Here is a 19200-nt window from a genome sequence, read left to right as displayed (position 1 = left end):
ACATTTTATTATCTCATATAATAAAATACTTATGATTACACTATTATAACTAATACACCAAAACTTTCATCTTTGTAGTTTCAAAAGATAACCGATTACTTGAAATTCAACTATTGTGACAGTGTAATAACATTTTTTAAATGAATGTTGCATCTGCCTTGACATCAATTGATATACGCATGATTCATTCTTATTCTATATTCCATATATTTTTTTATTAACAAACACAGAATATACGTGCGTTACTATAACTAGTATCCTTAATAGTGATTAGGAAAAATAGAAGAAGAAGAAGAAGAAAAAGAAGAAGGAGATAACGAATGGAGCTTGAGAGAAAATTGTTCCTATTGTTGATAGTAGAATGGTATTTCTTCATTCTTATTTTTTTCTTCTTTTGTTATTAATTAGAAGTTCTAACAAGCATGGTTGAGAAAGGAAGATGGCTAGAATGATTTATGGGGCAATCATTCCAAACACGAATTGTCATGACCCAATTTCCCCTCCGTATGACGTCGTGACGGCACCTAGTCTCTACGACTAGGTAAGCCTAACATTTACGGAATAATAAAATAAAAACATAAATTTAACAACTAACTGTAGCAATAGTAACATAACTGGATACCATGCCGCTTGGCATATACAATAACCAACTATTCAAAAATACACAGAAAATTTCAAAATCCGAAACATCGTGAATCACAAACTCCATAAGGAAAACTCTAGTATCTCTATACATCAAAATCTAACAAAAGAAAAATACATAAGATAATGGACATGGGAAAGAGTAGAAAGGGACTCTGAGGTCTGCGGACGCGGCAGATATACCTTGAAGTCTCCAAAGTTGTACCAGCTCACTAATAGTGCGGCTGATAAGGAGTACTGGATCTGCACACGAAAATATGTGCAGAAGAGTAGCATGAATACACCACAATCGGTACCCAGTAAGTGTCAAGCCTAACCTCAGTCGAGTAGTGACGAGGTCAGGTTAGGACCCTACTGGTATAAATAATAATAAATCAAGGCAAGAATGAAATATCGCAGTAAAATAAAAACTGAAATTTAACAAGGAAGAATTCATAAAAGGTAACAACTCAGTACACAGAAATACAACAGGAGATCTCCCGAGATACCATCCTGTAGTCCCAAACATAAATGTGCAGAACAGGGGGTCTCTCCCGGAATACCGGGGGGATCTCCTGGAATACCGTCTATAGTCCCAAAGTAAATATGCAGGAACCGTTCCGTACTCCCAAAGTAAATATATAGTACAGGGGGATCTCCCGGAATAAAGTTCCGTAGTCCCAAAGTAAATATGCAGTATGGGGGGATCTCCCGAAATACCATTCCGTAGTCCCAAAGTAAAGATGCAGCCAAACAATAGAATTCAATAGTTACGGCACAAAATTCTACAGTTCAGCCTAAGTACCAGTTAAGGAAAGAAAGGTAAATTCACTAAACATGTTGCACGTAGTTCAAGTAAACAGTTAAGGCAAGTAGGCATGCTATTCTAGTCTAGCCGGATACTATACATGGTGATGGAACTCAAATAAGAAGGAAATTAGGTTATTACTTAGTAGAGAAATCAGGTTTTTACATAATTTACCCGTGTACGTACTCGTCACCTCACGTACACGGCGCTCATGTATCACAAACAATACAAATTCTACTGGAGTTCCCCCACACAAGGTTAGGCAAGCCACTTACCTCGAACCAAGCTCAATCAATCAGTAAGAATGCCTTTTCCACGAATATCCGACTCTGAATGACCCAAATCTAGCCAAAACAATTATATATCATAAATACAACTATAATAGGTTAATCTAATTAATGAAATCAAGATTTTAATAAAATACGAACACCCATTCACTCACGAGTCTAACCATATAAAAATTACTCAAATCCGACCACAAATCCCCTTCCAAAACTCGAAATCTTTGTTGAAAAAGTTCTTCCAATTGTTTTCCAATTTCAACCCCAAAATTCGAAATTAAAGAGGAAATAAATGATGGATTAGTGGAATATAACCATAAAGTAGTTAAGAATCGTTACCCAATCGATATCTCTGAAAATCCCTCAAAATCTCGTCCATATCCGAGCTCCCAACTCAAGTTTTTGATAAAATGGCCAAAACCCCTATTTTGGAAACTTTAATAGTGCCTAGTGATTCCTTAATCGCGATCGCGGAAATAGCCTTGCGATCGCGAAGAACAACTTTGATGCCCCAGAAATTAACTCTACGCGAACGCGTAAAACATCGCGCGAACGTGATGCTCTGGCTCTCATACTTACGTGATCGCGAACATTCCAATGCGTTCGCGATGAGCAAAGCGCGTGGCCCAGCTTTGGTCCACTTAACACTACGCGAACGCGACCTTGGCTCTGCGTTCGCGAAGCACCACCTCACTTCACTACGCGTTCGCATGCCCCTGTCCGAGAATGCGAAGAACAATTCCATCTCTGCCCAGCTAAGCCTACGCGATCACGGATCACCCCTCGCGATCGCGTATAAGGAAACCAGAACTTAAACACCAGAAAACTTCAGAAACCTCCCAAGTCCAAAAATCGATCCGTTGGGCATCCGAAACTCACTCAAGGCTCCCGAGACCTCAACCAAACATACCAACCAATCCTTAAACACCATACGAACTTAGTCGAGCCCTCAAACCACATCAAACAACGCTAAAAATCATGAATCGCCCTCCAATTCAAACTTAAAGAACTTGAAACTTCTAATTTCCACAACCGATGCCGAAACCTATCCAACCACGTCCGATTGACCCCAAAATTTGCACACAATTCATACTCAACATTACGGACCTACTCCAACCTCCGCAATCAAAATCTGACCCAGATATCAAAATTTTCACTACTGGTCCAAATCTCCAAAAATAAGCTACGGACCTCCAAAACACAATCCGGACACGCCCCTAAGCCCAAAATCACCTAACGGCGGACACTCCGGAATTTCATTCCGGAGTCGTCTTCACACAGTTCCGACTACGGTCCAAACCCTAAGGCTTAAACCTCCATTTAGGGACTAAGTGTCCCAAAATACTCCAAAAAAACAAAATGAAACCTCCCGACAAGTCACGATAGCAGAAATAGATATGGGAGAAGAAATAAATAAGGATCGGGGCTATTACTCTCAAAACGATCGGTCGGGTCGTTACATCCTCCCCCTATTAAAACAATCGTTCATCCTCAAACGAGTATAGAGACATACCTGAAGTGGTGAAAAGATGACGATAATGGCTGCGCATATCTTGCTCGGTCTCCCAAGTCGCCTCCTCGACCGGCTGCCCCCTCCACTGAACCTTCACGGAAGCAATGTTCTTTGACCTGGGCTTTCTGACCTGCGTATCTAAAATAGCCACTGGCTCCTCAACATAAGATAGATCCTTGTCCAATTGGACTGAGCTGAAATCCTACACATGAGACGGATCGCCGTGATACTTCCGGAGTATCGAAACATGAAATATCGGATTAACTTTTGCTAGGCTGGGAAGTAAGGCAAGCTCATAAGGAACCTACCCAATATGCCGCAACACCTCAAAAGGACCAATGAACCTTGGGCTCAGCTTGCCCTTCTTTCCGAACCTCATAACGCCCTTCATGGGCGAAACCCGGAGCAAGACCCACTCTCCAACCATGAATGCAACATCGCGAACCTTCTGGTCCGCATATCTCTTCTGTCTGGACTGGGTTGTGCGTAGTCGATCTTGAATCACCTTAACCTTCTCCAAGGCATCCTGAACAAGATCTGTACCCAATAATCTAGCCTCGCCCGGCTCAAACTATCCCACTGGAGACCGACACCGCCTACCATACAGAGCCTCATACGGTGCCATCTGAATGCTGGACTGATAACTATTGTTGTAAGCAAACTCTGCAAGTGGCAAGAACTGGTCCCAAGCACCTCCAAAATCTATCACACATGCACGAAGCATATCCTCTAATATCTGAATAGTGCGCTCAGATTGGCCATCCGTCTGAGGGTGAAATGTTATGCTCAACTCAACATTAGTACCCAACTCATGTTGTACAGCTCTCCAGAACTTTGATGTAAACTGCATACCCCGATCAGAGATAATAGATATCGGTACGCCATGAAGCCTGACGATCTCACGGATGTAGATTCGACCTAGCTGCTCGGAAGAATAGGTAGTCATCAAAGGAATGAAATGAGCCGACTTGTCAGCCCATCCACAATCACCCAAACTGCATCAAACCTCCGCTGAGTCTGTGGGAGTCCAACAACAAAATCCATAGTGATCCGCTCCCATTTCCATTCCGGAATCTCCACCAGTAATGCTGCCTCAAGTCCTGATACATCTTCGCAGCACTCGGATGAATAGAGTACCGCGAACTGTGAGCTTCCTGGAGAATCAACTCACGCAAACCATCTACATTGGAAACACATAGCCTGCCCTGCATCCTCAATGCACCATCATCTCTAATAGTGACCTCTTTAGCATCACCGCGCTGGACCGTGTCCCTAAGGACAAGCAGATGGGGGTCATCATAGTGACGCTCCCTGATACGGTCATAAAGAGAAGACCGAGAGACCACACAAGCCAATACTCGACTTGGTTCAGAAATATCCAATCTCACAAACTGGCTGGCTAAGGCCTGAACATCCAACGCCATGGGCCTCTCTGCTGTTGGTTGATATGCTAAGCTCCCCAAACTCTCTGCCCGGCAACTCAAAGCATCGGCCACCATATTGGCCTTCCCAGGGTGGTACAAAATGGTGATATCATAATCCTTAAGCAGCTCCAACCACCTCATCTGAAATTAAGATCAATCTGCTTGCACAGATGCTGCAAACTCCGGTGATCAATGTAAATCTCACAAGGAACACCGTACAAATAATGCTGCCAAATTTTCAAGGCATGAACAATAGCTGTTAACTAAAGGTCGTGGACAGGATAGTTCTTTTCATACACCTTCAGCTGTCTGGACGCGTAGGTAATCACCCTACCGTCCTGCATCAACACCGCGCCTAGACTAATCTGCGATGCATCACAATATATAGTATAAGACCCCGAACCTGTAGGCAATACCAATACTGGGATATAGTCAAAGTTGTATTGAGCTTCTGAAAGCTCTCTTCACATTCCTATGTCCACCTGAATGGAGCACCCTTCTGGGTCAGCCTGGTCATAGGTGTTGCAATAAATGAGAATCCATCTACAAAGAGACGGTAATACCCCGCCAAACCAAGAAAACTACGGATCTCCGTAGCCGATGACGGTCTAGGCCAACTCTACACTACTTCCACCTTCTTCGGATCCACCTTGATCCTATCACTCGATACTATATGGCCTAAGAATGCCACTGGGTCTAGCCAAAACTCACACTTAGAAAAATTTGCATATAACTTCTTTTCTCTCAAGGTCTGAAGCACAGTCCTCAGATGCTGCTCATGATCCTCCCGACTCCAGGAGTATACCAGAATGTCGTCAATAAACACAATGATGAAAGAGTCGAGATAAGGCCGGAACACACTGTGCCTCAAGTGCATAAAAGTTGTTGGGCCATAGGTCAGCCCAAAAGACATCACCAGGAACTCGTAGTGACCATACCGAGTCCTGAAAGTAGTCTTCGGGATGTCTGGCTCCCGAATCTTCAACTGATGATAGCATGAACGTAAGTCAATCTTGGAAAACACTCTAGCACCTTGTAAATGATCAAATAAGTCATCAATACGAAGCAATGGATACTTGTTCTTCACTGTGACTTTGTTCAACTAGCGGTAATCAATACGCATCCGCATAGAACCATCAATCTTCTTCACAAATAAGACAGGAGCACCCCAAGGTGACACACTGGGCCGAATGAAGCCCTTATCAAGCAAGTCATGTAATTGCTCCTTAAACTCAGGAGGAGCCATACGGTATGGAGGAATAGAGATGGGCTGAGTGCCCGACAACAAATCAATGCCGAAATCAATATCTCTATCTGGTGGCATGCCCGAAAGATCAGCTGGGAACACATCTGGAAAGTCCCTCACTACTGGAACTGATTCAACTGTCGGGGTATCAATACTGACATCTCTCACATAAGCTAGATACACGTCACACCCCTTCTCAACCATTCGTTGAGCTTTAAGAAATGAAATAACTCTATTGGGAGTATACTCTAAGGTACCTCTCCACTCTAATCGCGGTAAACCTGGCATAGCCAGCGTCACGGTCTTAGCGTGACAATCAAGAATAGCATAATGGGACGACAACCAGTCCATGCCTAAAATAATATCAAAGTCTACTATACTGAGCAATAATAAATCGGCTCTGATCTCAAAACCATTAAGAGAAATTAAACACGACTGATACACGCGGTCCACAACAAGAGAATCTCCCACAGGAGTAGACACATAAACAGGGGAACTCAAAGAATCACGAGATATGCCCAAATACGGGGCAAAATAAGAGGACACATAAGAATATGTAGAGCCTGGGTCAAATAACACTGACGCGTATCTATGACAGACCGGGACAATACCTGTAATGACAAAATCAGAAGCGACTGCCTCTGTATGAGCAGGAATGTCATAGCATCTAGCTTGGCCTCCCCCTCTAAGGCGACCTCTACCTCCCCGACCTCCACCCCGAGTTGGCTGAGCAGGTGGGGTGGCAGCTGGTGTTGTAATCATAGCCTCAGGAGCTCGTGGAGCACGTTGTGGCTGAGAAGTTTGTGAATGTGCAACCCTCCAAAACCTGGGGCAATCCCTCACCATATGGCGAGGGTCGCCACACTCAAAACAAGCTCTGGGAGGGCGTGGCTGCTATGACTGGCTCGGGCCAGATCTGCTGGACTGGCCGCTAGGAACACCCCGTGCAGGAGGCACACTAGCTACTGGCGGTGCATAATAAGGCTCTTGGGGCCTAGAAGGGGCTGGAACACCTCTGGCGGCTGGAAGAGCTGAATGGAAGGGGCGGCTCACATAACCCCTACCATGGCGAGCTGTTGGGGCATGAGCACCAGAATAAGAACCAGTCTCTCGAGACCTCTTGGCCTCTCTCTCCTCTCTATCTCGGGCAAGTATGCCCTCCAATCTCCTGGCAATACTCACAACCTGCTGATAAGAAATATCCATCTCCAACTCCCTGGCCATACTAATCCGGATACTGGGGCGGAGTCCCTCAATAAACCGTCGAACCCTCTCTCGAACGGTGGCAACCAAGGCCGGTGCATGTCGGGCCAAATCACTTAAACGAACTGCATACTCTGACAGAGTCATAGATCCCTGGCGCAGCTGCTCAAACTCCGCGTGCCATGAGTCCCTGAGGCTCCAAGGGACATACTCTCCCAAAAACATGTCCGAGAACTGAGTCCATGTAAGTGAAGTTGCCTCAACTGGACTACTCAACTCATAAGCACGCCACCACTAATAGGTTGCTCCTCTAAGCTGGAATGTAGTAAAAGAAACCTCGCTCGTCTCCGCTACGCCCATAGTACGGATAATACGATAACACTCATCCAGAAAACCCTGAGCATCATCTGCAGCCAATCCACTGAAAATAGGTGGGTGGTACTTCTTGTAGCTCTCAAGTCTAAGCTGCTCCACCTCAGAAGCTGTTGCTCTAACCTCGGGCTGAGTTGGAGCTACCGGCTTCAGTGGTGCAATCTTTGGAACTTGGTCTACCTGGACCCGCTGCTCTGGAGTACTGGCGATGGGAGTCTGTGCTCCTCCCCCGGCCTGAGATGTGGTAGGAGCAAGTGGAATCAATCCAGCCTGAGCTAAGGTGCTGAACATGCTCAGAAACTGGGCTAGAGTCTCTTGGAGGGCTGGTGCAGAAACAGGTACCTCAGATGTCTCCCCTCCAGCTAGAGCTACTAGGGGCTCCTCTGTAGCACCTCGTGCGGGTGCTCTAGCTACACCACGTGGACATCCTCGGCCTGTACCCCGACCCCGGCCTCTCGCGGCTCAAGCAGAGGGCGCAGTTGCCTGGTCATCAGATCCGCATGTACGTGTCCTCACCATCTGTGAGAGAATAGAATACACAAGTTTAGAATTTGATGTCAATAACTCACACGACAAGGAATCAAAAGAAGTATGATTGTTCCTAACAGTTCCATAGCCTCACGAAGATAAGTACAGACGTCTCTGTACCGATCCGTGAGACTCTAATAAACCGGCTTGGACTCACGACACCTATGAACCTAGAGCTCTGATACTAAAGTTGTCACGACCCAATTTCTCCTCTGTATGACGTCGTGACGACATCTAGTCTCTACGACTAAGTAAGCCTAACATTTGCGGAACAATGAAATGAAAACATAAATTTAACAACTAACTATAGCAATAGTAACATAACTGGATACCATGCCGCTTGTCATGTACAATAACCAACTATTCAAAAATACACAAAAAATTTCAAAATCCGGAACATCGTGAATCACAAACTCCATAAGGAAAAATCTAGTGTCTCTATACATCAGAATCTAACAAAAGAAAAATACAGAAGATAATGGACATGGGAAAGAGTAGAAGGGGATTCTGAGGTCTGCGGACGCGGCAGATATACCTTGAAGTCTCCAAAGCTGTATCGGCTCACTGATAGTGCGGCTGATAAGGAGCACCTGGATCTGCACACAAAAACATGTGCAGAAGACTAGCATGAGTACACCACAATCGGTACCCAGTAAGTGCCAAACCTAACCTCGGTCGAGTAGTGATGAGGTCAGGTCAGGACCCTACTAGTATAAATAATAATAAACCAAGGCAAGAATGAAATATCGCAGTAAAATAAAGACTGAAATTTAACAAGGAAGAATTCATAGAAGGTAACAGCTCAGTACACAGAAATACAACAGGGGATCTCCAGAGATACCGTCTCGTAGTCCCAAACGTAAATGTGCAGAACAGGGGGGATCTCCCGGAATACCGTCCCATAGTCCCAAAGTAAATATGCAGTACATGGGGATCTCCCGAAATACTGTTCCGTAGTCCCAAGTAAATATGCAGTACAGGGGGATCTCCCGGAATATCGTTATGTAGTCCCAAAGTAAATATGCAGGACGAGGGATCTCCCAGAATACCGTTTTGTAGTCCCAAAGTAAATATGCAATACAGGGGGATCTCCCGGAATACCGTTCCGTAGTCCCAAAGTAAATATGCAATATGGGGGGATCTCCCGGAATACCGTTTCGTAGTCCCAAAGTAAATATGCAGCCAAATAATAGAATTCAATAGTTACGGCACATACACGGCGCTCATGTATCACAAACAATATAAATTCTATGGGGAGTTCCCCCTCCCTCCCTCTCCCCCCTCTCCTCCCCCTCCCCCAAGGTTAGGCAAGCCATTTACCTCGAACCAAGCTCAATCAATCCAGTAAGAATGTCTTTTCCATGAATATCCGACTCTGAATGGCCCAAATCTAGCCAAAACAATTACATATCATAAATACAACTATAATAGGCTAAGCTAATTAATGAAATCAAGATTTTAATAAAAATTCGTCCTAAAAAATCGACCGGGCCCACGTCTCGGAATCGGGTAAAAGTCACAAAATACGAACACACATTCACTCACGAGTCTAACCATATAAAAATTACTCAAATCCGACCACAAATCCCCTTCCAAAACTCGAAATCTTTGTTGAAGAAGTTCTTTCAATTTTTTTCCAATTTCAACCACAAAATCCGAAATTAAAGAGGAAATAAATGATGGATTAGTGGAATATAACCATAAAGTAGTTAAGAATCGTTACCCAATCGATATCTCTGAAAATCCCTCAAAATCTCGTCCATATCCGAGCTCCCAACTCAAGTTTTTGATAAAATGGCCAAAACCCCTATTTTGGAAACTTTAATAGTGCCTAGTGATTCCTTAATCGCGATCGCGGAAATAGCCTTGCGATCGCGAAGAACAACTTTGATGCCCCAGAAATTAACTCTACGCGAACGCGTAAAACATCGCGCGAACGTGATGCTCTGGCTCTCATACTTACGTGATCGCGAACATTCCAATGCGTTCGCGATGAGCAAAGCGCGTGGCCCAGCTTTGGTCCACTTAACACTACGCGAACGCGACCTTGGCTCTGCGTTCGCAAAGCACCACCTCACTTCACTACGCGTTCGCATGCCCCTGTCCGCGAACGCGAAGAACAATTCCATCCTCTGCCCAGCTAAGCCGACGCGATCGCGGATCACCCCACGTAATCGCGTATAAGGAAACCAAAACTCAGACACCAGAAAACTTCAGCAACCTCCTAAGTCCAAAAATCGATCCGTTGGGCATCCGAAATTCACCCAAGGCCCCTGGGACCTCAACCAAACATACCAACCAATCCTAAAACACCATACGAACTTAGTCGAGCCCTCAAACTACATCAAACAACGCTAAAATCATGAATCGCCCTCCAATTCAAACTTAAAGAACTTGAAACTTCTAATTTTCACAACCGATGCCGAAACCTATCCAACCACGTCCGATTGACCCCAAATTTTGCACACAAGTCATACTCAACATTACAGACCTACTCCAACCTCCGGAATCGGAATCCGACCCAGATATCAAAATTTTCACTACCGGTCCAAATCTCCAAAAATAAGCTACAAACCTCCAAAACACAATCCGGATACGCCCCTAAGCCCAAAATCACCTAACGGAGCTAACGGAACCGACGGAATTCCATTCCGGAGTCGTCTTCACACAGTTCCGACTACAGTCCAAATCCTATGGCTTAAACCTCCATTTAGGGACTAAGTGTCCCAAATCACTCCAAAAACCAAAACGAAACCTCCCGGCAAGTCACAATAGCAGTAATAGATATGGAAGAAGCAGTAAATAGAGGATCGGGACTATTACTCTCTTTCACACTGTTCACTGAGTTGGTTCAAAATTTAAAGGACTATAAGATTAAAGACAAATAAAAAACTCAAGAGGCAATAGATAAGAGACTAACTACTACATAGATTATCATATGGCTGGTCAAAAAAGACTAAATGCCTCACAACTTTAGATACAAGGCCAGCAATAACCATAACATTGGTCCATATTTGAGCTAAACTACACTCGATACAAATCGTTCGATCCAAAAACCAGGAACTGTATAGAACCATCTGCAGATTTTCTAGTAACCATTTACAAGAAATGCAAAAAATAAGCCACCAACCAATCAGGAATGACTAACTATACTTTCAGGGGTTCCTGCAGCAAAAGGAGTATATCTAGTCGGATTATTTTGCACCAAACGGCCCTCTTAGAGGCCACTCTTTAAATTCAGTCTCTGTTAGCCCAGCGAACTAAATTTCGCCTTTTTGCCAACAAATTTAGCCCACTGAACTAACAGGGGCACAATTTAAATATTGGCCTCAACAATGGCCATTTGCGCAAATGCCCCTATCTAGTTTATAATGGTTCTCTCCAAATGCGGCCAGCTATCTTTAGCTTCAGCTCCTTCCTGTCACCACCAGAGAAGAAGAGTGCCATGCTCCTTTGAATAATCAGGCCATCTAAACTGTCTCGAACAGTTTTATGACTATCACGGATGCTCCTCGGTACTCCTTGCCATGTTAACTTTCTGCTAAATCCACCTACTTCAAGACTATAACTAAATCTTTTTGCATCATCATCGTCACCCATAAAACGAAGGAATGCCATGTACACTGGTGCCAATCCAAGGTTGAAAGCCTCGAAGTGCAGGCAAAACTGGTGACCGAAACAGTTGAAAACCTACTCCAGAGAATAGCAAAAGAACTATTACCAACATGATTTATTCAAGCAGCACATTGCATTCGAAACAAGGTAGAAATCAACAAAAAAAGGAACTCCTTTCTCAGGGTCAAATGCTAGTCGGAAGATTAATTAATAAGCATACAACACAATAACTTTGTGCTTTTTCGTCTGTCTTCGCTTTCAACCACAAAAGATAAAGCTGAACATAACAGCAGGAGCAAATATGAGCCTCCTAGCAGTAACTAAAATGCAAACATGAGGATGAATGATGAATATACTGGGTATGTTGTTGTTGTTGGATATGGTAACGTATTGACTCGAACCCACAACTGTAAGGTTGGAGGTGGAGGGCGCTTTTTTACGTTGTACCGGGGGCGGGGCTAGGCTGATAATGTTTCGCCTTGGGTTGTTAGTGGTTTATGTGGTTTCCACACTATTTTCTATGGCATTGTTACTGGTTATTGTTATTGCTTTTACATCTATTTTCTATTTCTTACGATGCTGATATTATTTTTCTGGCTTCTGTTGCTGTCACTGACCTATTGTCTATTGTTTATTTTCTTCTTCTTGAGCCAAGGATCTTTTGGAAACAGCCTCTCTACCCTTCCGGGGTTAGGGGTAAGGTCTGCGTACACCCTACCCTCCCAGACCCCACTTGTGGGATTTTATTGGGTTGTTGTTGTTGTTACCTCTCTTGTCAATGACAAACTAAAGTTTAAGACGTAACAAAATCTTTTTCCTTTTTTCTATGGAAAAGGTTAATAATAGCAGATTTTTTCCAAGTATCTAATATGAGGCCAAAATCTAACAACTTTTAAGAAAGAAAAAAAAGTAACAGAAACAGCCATCAGTTTCTCTCCTTTTATAGACAACAGCTTCAGAATTTCACTCTTCAACTGACTTATTGCTTGAGAGCAATATGAATTAGTTGTTTGTAGAACAACTTGAATTTGTTGTTTCTCTCATTAGTTCAGATCTTCCTGGAAGCTTCACAATGATTTCTAAAAAATTCTTTCGCTGAAGACTTAAAAGGTCTAATGTTATTATTGTTATTACTATATATATATATATATATATATATATACACACCTTATTGTTCACTTTCACTTTTATTTTTTTATTTTTTTATTTTTTTTATTTTGTTGAAAGGTAAATCAAGGAGGGGATTACAAGGTGGGAAATTGAACCCTCACCAATAAGGTGAAAGTTGAGCTATTAAGATTCCTCCTTTCACCTTTATTTTATTTTGGTAATGATGATTATATTAGTTGAGTTTAAAGAATGAAGAGAGGATTCATATCGCCAACCCCAACTTGTTTGACACTAAGGCATAGTTGTTGTTGATGATGAAGATTTGAAAGGGTAAGTGAATGTTATTGGGATTTCGCCATCTTCCAAGAAAGGTTGTTTAACTTTAGGTTGTCGACAAAAGGAGCAGAACAGACTGGAAGTTTTCCCTTATGCAGGAAAGCTGCATAATTATACTGCTATTTTTAGAGCTTCCCGCTTAAACACATAATGACACATACAAACCATGGATTATATGTTGTTTTGGAGATTGTGACCCTCAAACAACTCCCACTTGCATTTTACCTAAAATGTTAAATGACCTATCATTCCACAAGACTGAGGACATATGGAAAGACTGAAGAATAATGTTCGCACCGCAAAATATAAATCGGTTGTCTAATTTAGGGATGGTGCCACACATTCAATGGAAAGAGCTACCGAACTAACCCTCTCAACTCTCATGATAGACACTCTTTTTTCAGATAGGTATCATTACAGGCAATTTTCAGATCTGGAAGTAAAAATTCTTTTCAATAAGCTTGATCTCTGTTTAGACCTTCAGTCCATATTATATTGTTTGCATTTCATGACGATGCGCAACTGTATCATGATAAATAAATAAAGCATATAAACATTGTAGTATAGAACACCCTCAAGATATGCAATGAATGATAAATAATCATACCCTCGCTGCCCAACCCCTTCATTCCCTTAGCTCCCTAAACAAAGGTAAAAAGAAAGAAGAAGAGAGAGAGAGAGAGAACTCACCGTCAACATCCATGTAGCATTCTCAACTTCTTGAGGATTAGATTTTACATAACGATGGTTGAAGGTACATCCATCATGCATGTCAACCTTGTGATCATCTTTTAGGTGTGTAACGAGGTACTGAATATCACCAGTAACAGCGCATTCAGATCCTGCATACGGGCAATTGTATGGTCGAAATCTGCAGTTCTGCTCATGTAGAAGCCTAGTCTGATAAGTGAATATATCTTGACAGCCAAAAATTTGGTATCGGCATGGCAATTCCAGCGATTCAGCAATTTTCTCCAGTGCAAGACATCTTATGTTTCCAAGCTCATGGCGGCAAATTGGGCATACATGTACTTTTTTCTTGCATTTATGGCATAATGTGTGGCCGTTTGGACACTTACAAGAAAAAGGTGAACAAGCTTAGTAACATCCCAAGAAATGCTTCTAATGTCTTGAAGAATAAGATCACAAGCTTAACAAAAAAGAAGGAAATCGAGAAAAGAAACATATGATCAGTCGGCCAACTTCGTTTTTTTTTTGGGGAAGGCATTAATGATCCCTCTTATTTAAAGGCATTGGCGGTTCAACTACTTTTTCTTTCCATTGAGCCACAAGACACACTCGTTGCGCCAAAAGTTGAGTGTCTAACTTTCCAATTTGGCTCATCCAAACTAGCAGTGACTACCTTACAAAAGAAAGTACTTATTACATAAAAGCTAGACAGGAAAACCACGTTTCCAACTTTTCTATCCCAAAAAATACCAAAAAGTTCAAATTCTTCTAATAATGTTAAATTATATGCTTTACCGACTTTATTGTGGTAATTCTTTTATAGGCCATATAACAAAGAGGTGCATCAGGTATGTAGAGTTTACAGTCCATAAATATGTTTATCTTTTCCGGAAACTAGGTGCCCTCTTATTGTTAACTAGTAACGACAATCATCAAATTTTCATTGTTATATGCTCTAGTATAGCTTGTAGAGTTTACTGTCCATAACATGAGAGGTTTATCCTTTAAAGAACCAGGCGCTCTTTTATTGTTAACAAACAATGAGAATCAAAAACTCGGGTATGTAGAGTTTACAGTCCATAAATATGTTTATCTTTTCCAGAAACTAGGTGCCCTCTTATTGTTAACTAGTAACGACAATCATCAAATTTTCATTGTTATATGCTCTAGTACAGCTTGTAGAGTTTACTGTCCATAACATGAGAGGTTTATCCTTTAAAGAACCAGGCGCTCTTTTATTGTTAACAAACAATGAGAATCATAAACTTTCACCATCATTTCATCTTGTACACCTTATTTGAAGGAACGAAAGAAACACTCAAGCTCCAAGGAAGAAAGATGAGAAACCGTTTTAAGCCATGCCCAAATGACTTGAAAGCTACTAAACTTGACCTCTTTCCTCAAATGAAAACTTTTTCCCCCTCCAGCAACTCAAACAAATATAAACGTCCACCACTTTACATTATTGGATTCTTATTAACATCTTGCAAACTTACTAAATTCTTTTATATCAAACCATTAATTTAAACTTTCACCATCATTTCATCTTGTACACCTTATTTGAAGGAACGAAAGAAACACTAAAGCTCCAAGGAAGAAAGATGAGAAACCGTTTTAAGCCATGCCCAAATGACTTGAAAGCTACTAAACTTGACCTCTTTCCTCAAATGAAAACTTTTTCCCCCTCCAGCAACTCAAACAAATATAAACGTCCACCACTTTACATTATTGGATTCTTATTAACATCTTGCAAACTTACTAAATTCTTTTATATCAAACCATTAATTTAGAACTCCATTTTGTCAAATTCTTTATAAAATCTATTCTAACATACAACACAGGTGGAACTACGACTCGTATATGGGGAGAATATATTTAAACCGGCCAACGCTTGCTATGAAGTAAAGATCATTATTCACGCGCTTTGTTTATACGGTTCATTTCATAACATATATGGTACACTTTACCCCCCCCCGGACTAGATATTTGGAGCATGAATAACATAACACGGGGCCCAACATTGGGTAAAACCAAATTTTGGGATGGGCAAAACGTATTTCTAGTAAGTTGAGGTACTCCAGGAAATTGCGAACCTTTTTACTAAGAATGGGGAGAGCGCTATTTCATCTCTGCTGAACAGACAAATAGACATTTGCTCCTTATAATAGTTCGAATTGATTATATAATGCTGCAACTTCATCAAGATGTGACACTTTAAGTGAAAGACTCATTAGTAAAACTAATTGTCTACTTGTGAAGAAATTGCACCATTCTTTTTCAAACCTTTCAAGTCATCTTCAAGAATTTCTATGTACTTGTAATTTTATAAAATCCATCACATATATACATCTGCATCCCTGTTATATTCAAATGCAAGTACCAAAAATCTCCTCCACCTTGTACCACTATGTCAAGAGATTTGAAATAATACACATTACAAATCTGTTATTCCAATTTAAGTTACATTAAAACCTACCTGGTGAATGGGCGGGTACATTGGATTCATACAAACAGGGCATTCAAGTAGCTCATGAACAGCGCTATTAGATCCCGCTCCATGCTTCCCACCAATAATAGCTGAAGATTTTCTAAAAGGGGAGCTTTTGAATTCAGAACTTTCTGGTGCAATACCATAATCAGCATATCCACTTCGGGAATCGCCAATATCCTGGTAATTGCTGCCTCCGGGAGCCATGATATCTATATTAACTACCAAGCGTTGATAACAATATATATCCTCCTCAAATCTGATCTTCTAGCTCTCTCGACGGTCCTGGTCCTGTCACCAAAGAAAGTGTGAACACAAATTGGGAAAAAAGGTAAAGAAATCAACCTATCAAACGAAATAGGAAAAAGATCTAGATAAATGAAAACCTTTACTAGTTAGACGAGCCTAGTTTAAGACTAGTTAATGCAGGCAATCTACACCAAACTTTTACATGGAAATTTATCAGTCAAGTCTTGGATGGCAAACCAGAGTGCAATTTTTTAAAAATAATCATTTTTCAAGCAAAATTAACACGAGAAGGGGAAAAGGAAAAGGAAAAATTAGGGACAGCAGAAGAGAAATTTAATGAAACTAGTTAGTATGCCTATCATAAATAATGAGATAACTAGTCTATGAAGTTTTTGATTGTCAACATTCAAGATTGTAATCTATATTTATCATAACTTAAAAACCTTTTTTAAGATCTTCAAGTGTACCTTTTAAGTTTTTGAAATGGAAACTAAGATCTTCAAGTGTATTATGCTGTCTGGAATGGAAAATATCACAACTTAAAAACCTTTTTTATAAGTTTCTAAATATCTATATTTATTTCAAAGTTCTTTTTTATAACTAATAGTTTCTTATAAGGATTTGGCATTATAAATGTATCGTAGCTAGTACCTAAAGTTTCTTACTTAGAGCTATTAATTTAACTGTTCCTCAAAGTTTCTTTAGGAAAGAACCGTGTGTACTTCATTACTTAGAACTGCCTTCATCATTAATCTTTAGAAATTTTCCTCCACTTCTCTCTTCTTTAGGAAAGTGGAGTGATATGCTCAAAAGTTGTTTCAATGCTAAGTACAAGGCTTTAGTGATTTTTCTTTACACTAAAGGGACAAACGAGAACTTCATGTTCATAGTGGTCGAGGGAGTCCTCTCCACGCCACTAGGTCAAGAGTTCAAGGCTGGTACGAGAAGAACATAAACAGACTAGGGAGAACTAAGTAGGTTATCCTAAAAGTCTCAGCAAAGTCTCACCTCAAAAAGAAGAAAGATAGACAGCATAGCAAATAAGGGATCTACTTATTTCCAACATCAAATCTTCTGAAAGAATTTGCTTACACAAGAAGCGAATGAATTGTCTACAACAACAAGAATTACTATGCCTCTCTCCCCTTACTCAGAAATCATAACTTTTGATTGGACAGAAATGAGAACAACAAACCCAGTATAATCCTACAAATGGGGTCTGTAAAGGGGTGTGCACACATCTTACCACTACCTTGAATGTAGAGATGTTTCCGATAGACCCTCGATGGACAGAATTGAGAAGAAAAAGAAAAAAACCTAGACTTCAAACCAATTCTATGACACAAAGGTCCAAACTTTATGAGCTCATAACAACTCCCAGAAACAAGAAAGCACACAAAGAAAGGGGAAAAAGAAAAGATGAAGAAATTCAGCATCCAACAAAGTTTGCTGATCAACAAAAAATTAGAAACCAAGACCACAACAAGCATTCAAAGATCCAAACTTTATTAGCAGTTTAGAAGGAAAAAACTCAATCCTTCTCCCCAGCATTCTTAATTTATCTTCCAAGACAACAACAATAACCTAGCAAAAGCAATTCAAAAATTAAATCTGGCAATTTCCTCAAAAGCACAAAAAGACCTAAAATGCTACCACATATATCTTCCCCATTTTAACCTTGAATTCCTCAAATTCAAATAAAAGAAAAACACAAAAGCTTCAACTTTCCAGCACCCAACAAGCATAAGCTTTCAAACTACAAAGATTATCAGCACCCCACAAACATAAGCTTCAATCCAAGAAAAACTACCACAACAAAAAACAAAACAAACAAAAATCCAAGAGGAAAGAGAGCAAAACAAACCAAGATGAGATTTTGTACCAAAAAATCTGACTAATTCATCCCATTCTTCAAAAAAGCAACCAATAATTGGGTCTTCCTGTTACGATTCATCAAAAAAAGAAAGAACAGGACAAACAAAGAGGAGAAATTTAAGGGTCTGAATAAAGGGTGTATGAGTGAGTGGTTGAAATGAAGCAAAAATCCTTAAAAGCTTTCTCCTTGATTTACGTGTCCTAAGTCTCCTCTAAAGCAAGCTTCTTTCCTTTTTTTGTCCAACAGTAAATCTGAGTAATCAAAACAAAATCTTGTAACAAGAGTCAAAGATTTGAAAAAAATGTCACAATCAAATTCACATAATAATGGAACTATAATTGAGACCACGTTACAAATGACTAGCTCGTAAAATCAGTTGAGGTGTGCCTAAATTAACTCCAATACTAAAATTATAAGAAAATAGTTGATACCACCTTATAATATACAATTTTTTTTGTGGCACACACCTGTGTGTGTACAAATAGACAAAAAATGAAGAGGGGTTAGGTGTTTTTGAAAGGGTCTGGTAAATTTAGTACAACACAGCAATTTTTGTGGAAAATTGTCTTAACAGATAACCATTAATGGTGGACTTTGAAGTTTGAAGCTGTGGGGTTGGCTTTTTCTGCAAAGGGGGTGGTTGGGGTCAGTTCTTTTTATTGGTTTTCTCGTAAGGATAGAAAAAAGAAAAAGGTGGCATTTCGCGTACGCAACGTTTGAAATTTTTTATTACTACTATGATTATATGATTCAAGATTTTGAAGGGTCTTATATTACTCTCTCCGCTTTTACTTGTCAGTTATAATAAAAATATATTTTTATTTTTACTCGTCACTTTAT

The 19200-nt window shown here is 40.7% G+C and overlaps 1 protein-coding gene across 3 annotated transcripts; it reads right to left on the bottom strand.

The window, feature by feature from the left end:
- Positions 1-10904: 10904 nt before the first annotated feature.
- LOC104093525 (putative E3 ubiquitin-protein ligase SINAT1) lies at positions 10905-18988 on the bottom strand. 3 transcript variants are annotated; one of them, XM_009599297.4, is made up of 4 exons: positions 18795-18988; positions 16224-16526; positions 13748-14131; positions 10905-11686 (listed from the first exon to the last, which is right to left on the bottom strand). In XM_009599297.4, exons 2-4 carry the CDS (start codon positions 16440-16442, stop codon positions 11363-11365), a joined length of 927 nt encoding a protein of 308 aa, XP_009597592.1. In that variant the 5' UTR covers positions 16443-16526; positions 18795-18988; the 3' UTR covers positions 10905-11362. The 3 variants fall into 3 exon arrangements, with proteins under 3 accessions (XP_009597592.1, XP_009597585.1, XP_009597576.1); XM_009599290.4 differs by lacking the exon at positions 18795-18988 and adding an exon at positions 18349-18767; XM_009599281.4 differs by lacking the exon at positions 18795-18988 and adding an exon at positions 18367-18767.
- Between the last annotated feature and the right edge of the window lie 212 nt (positions 18989-19200).

The sequence above is a fragment of the Nicotiana tomentosiformis genome, chromosome 11 (assembly GCF_000390325.3).
Source record: "Nicotiana tomentosiformis chromosome 11, ASM39032v3, whole genome shotgun sequence".
NCBI classification, from domain to species: Eukaryota; Viridiplantae; Streptophyta; class Magnoliopsida; order Solanales; family Solanaceae; genus Nicotiana; species Nicotiana tomentosiformis.
Note: the sequence above shows the minus strand (reverse complement) of the source record. Positions and strands in the feature narration are given on the sequence as shown.

What these genes read in the sequence shown, in the direction of transcription:
- LOC104093525 (XM_009599297.4), bottom strand. Translation starts at nt 16,442, where the DNA reads ATGGCTCCCGGAGGCAGCAATTACCAGGATATTGGCGATTCCCGAAGT. An exon ending in TGTACCCGCCCATTCACCAG is followed by an intron (nt 14,132 to 16,223) that starts GTAGGTTTTAAT and finishes TTTTCTTGTAAG; the next exon opens with TGTCCAAACGGCCACACATT. An exon ending in ATGCTACATGGATGTTGACG is followed by an intron (nt 11,687 to 13,747) that starts GTGAGTTCTCTC and finishes TCTCTGGAGTAG; the next exon opens with GTTTTCAACTGTTTCGGTCA.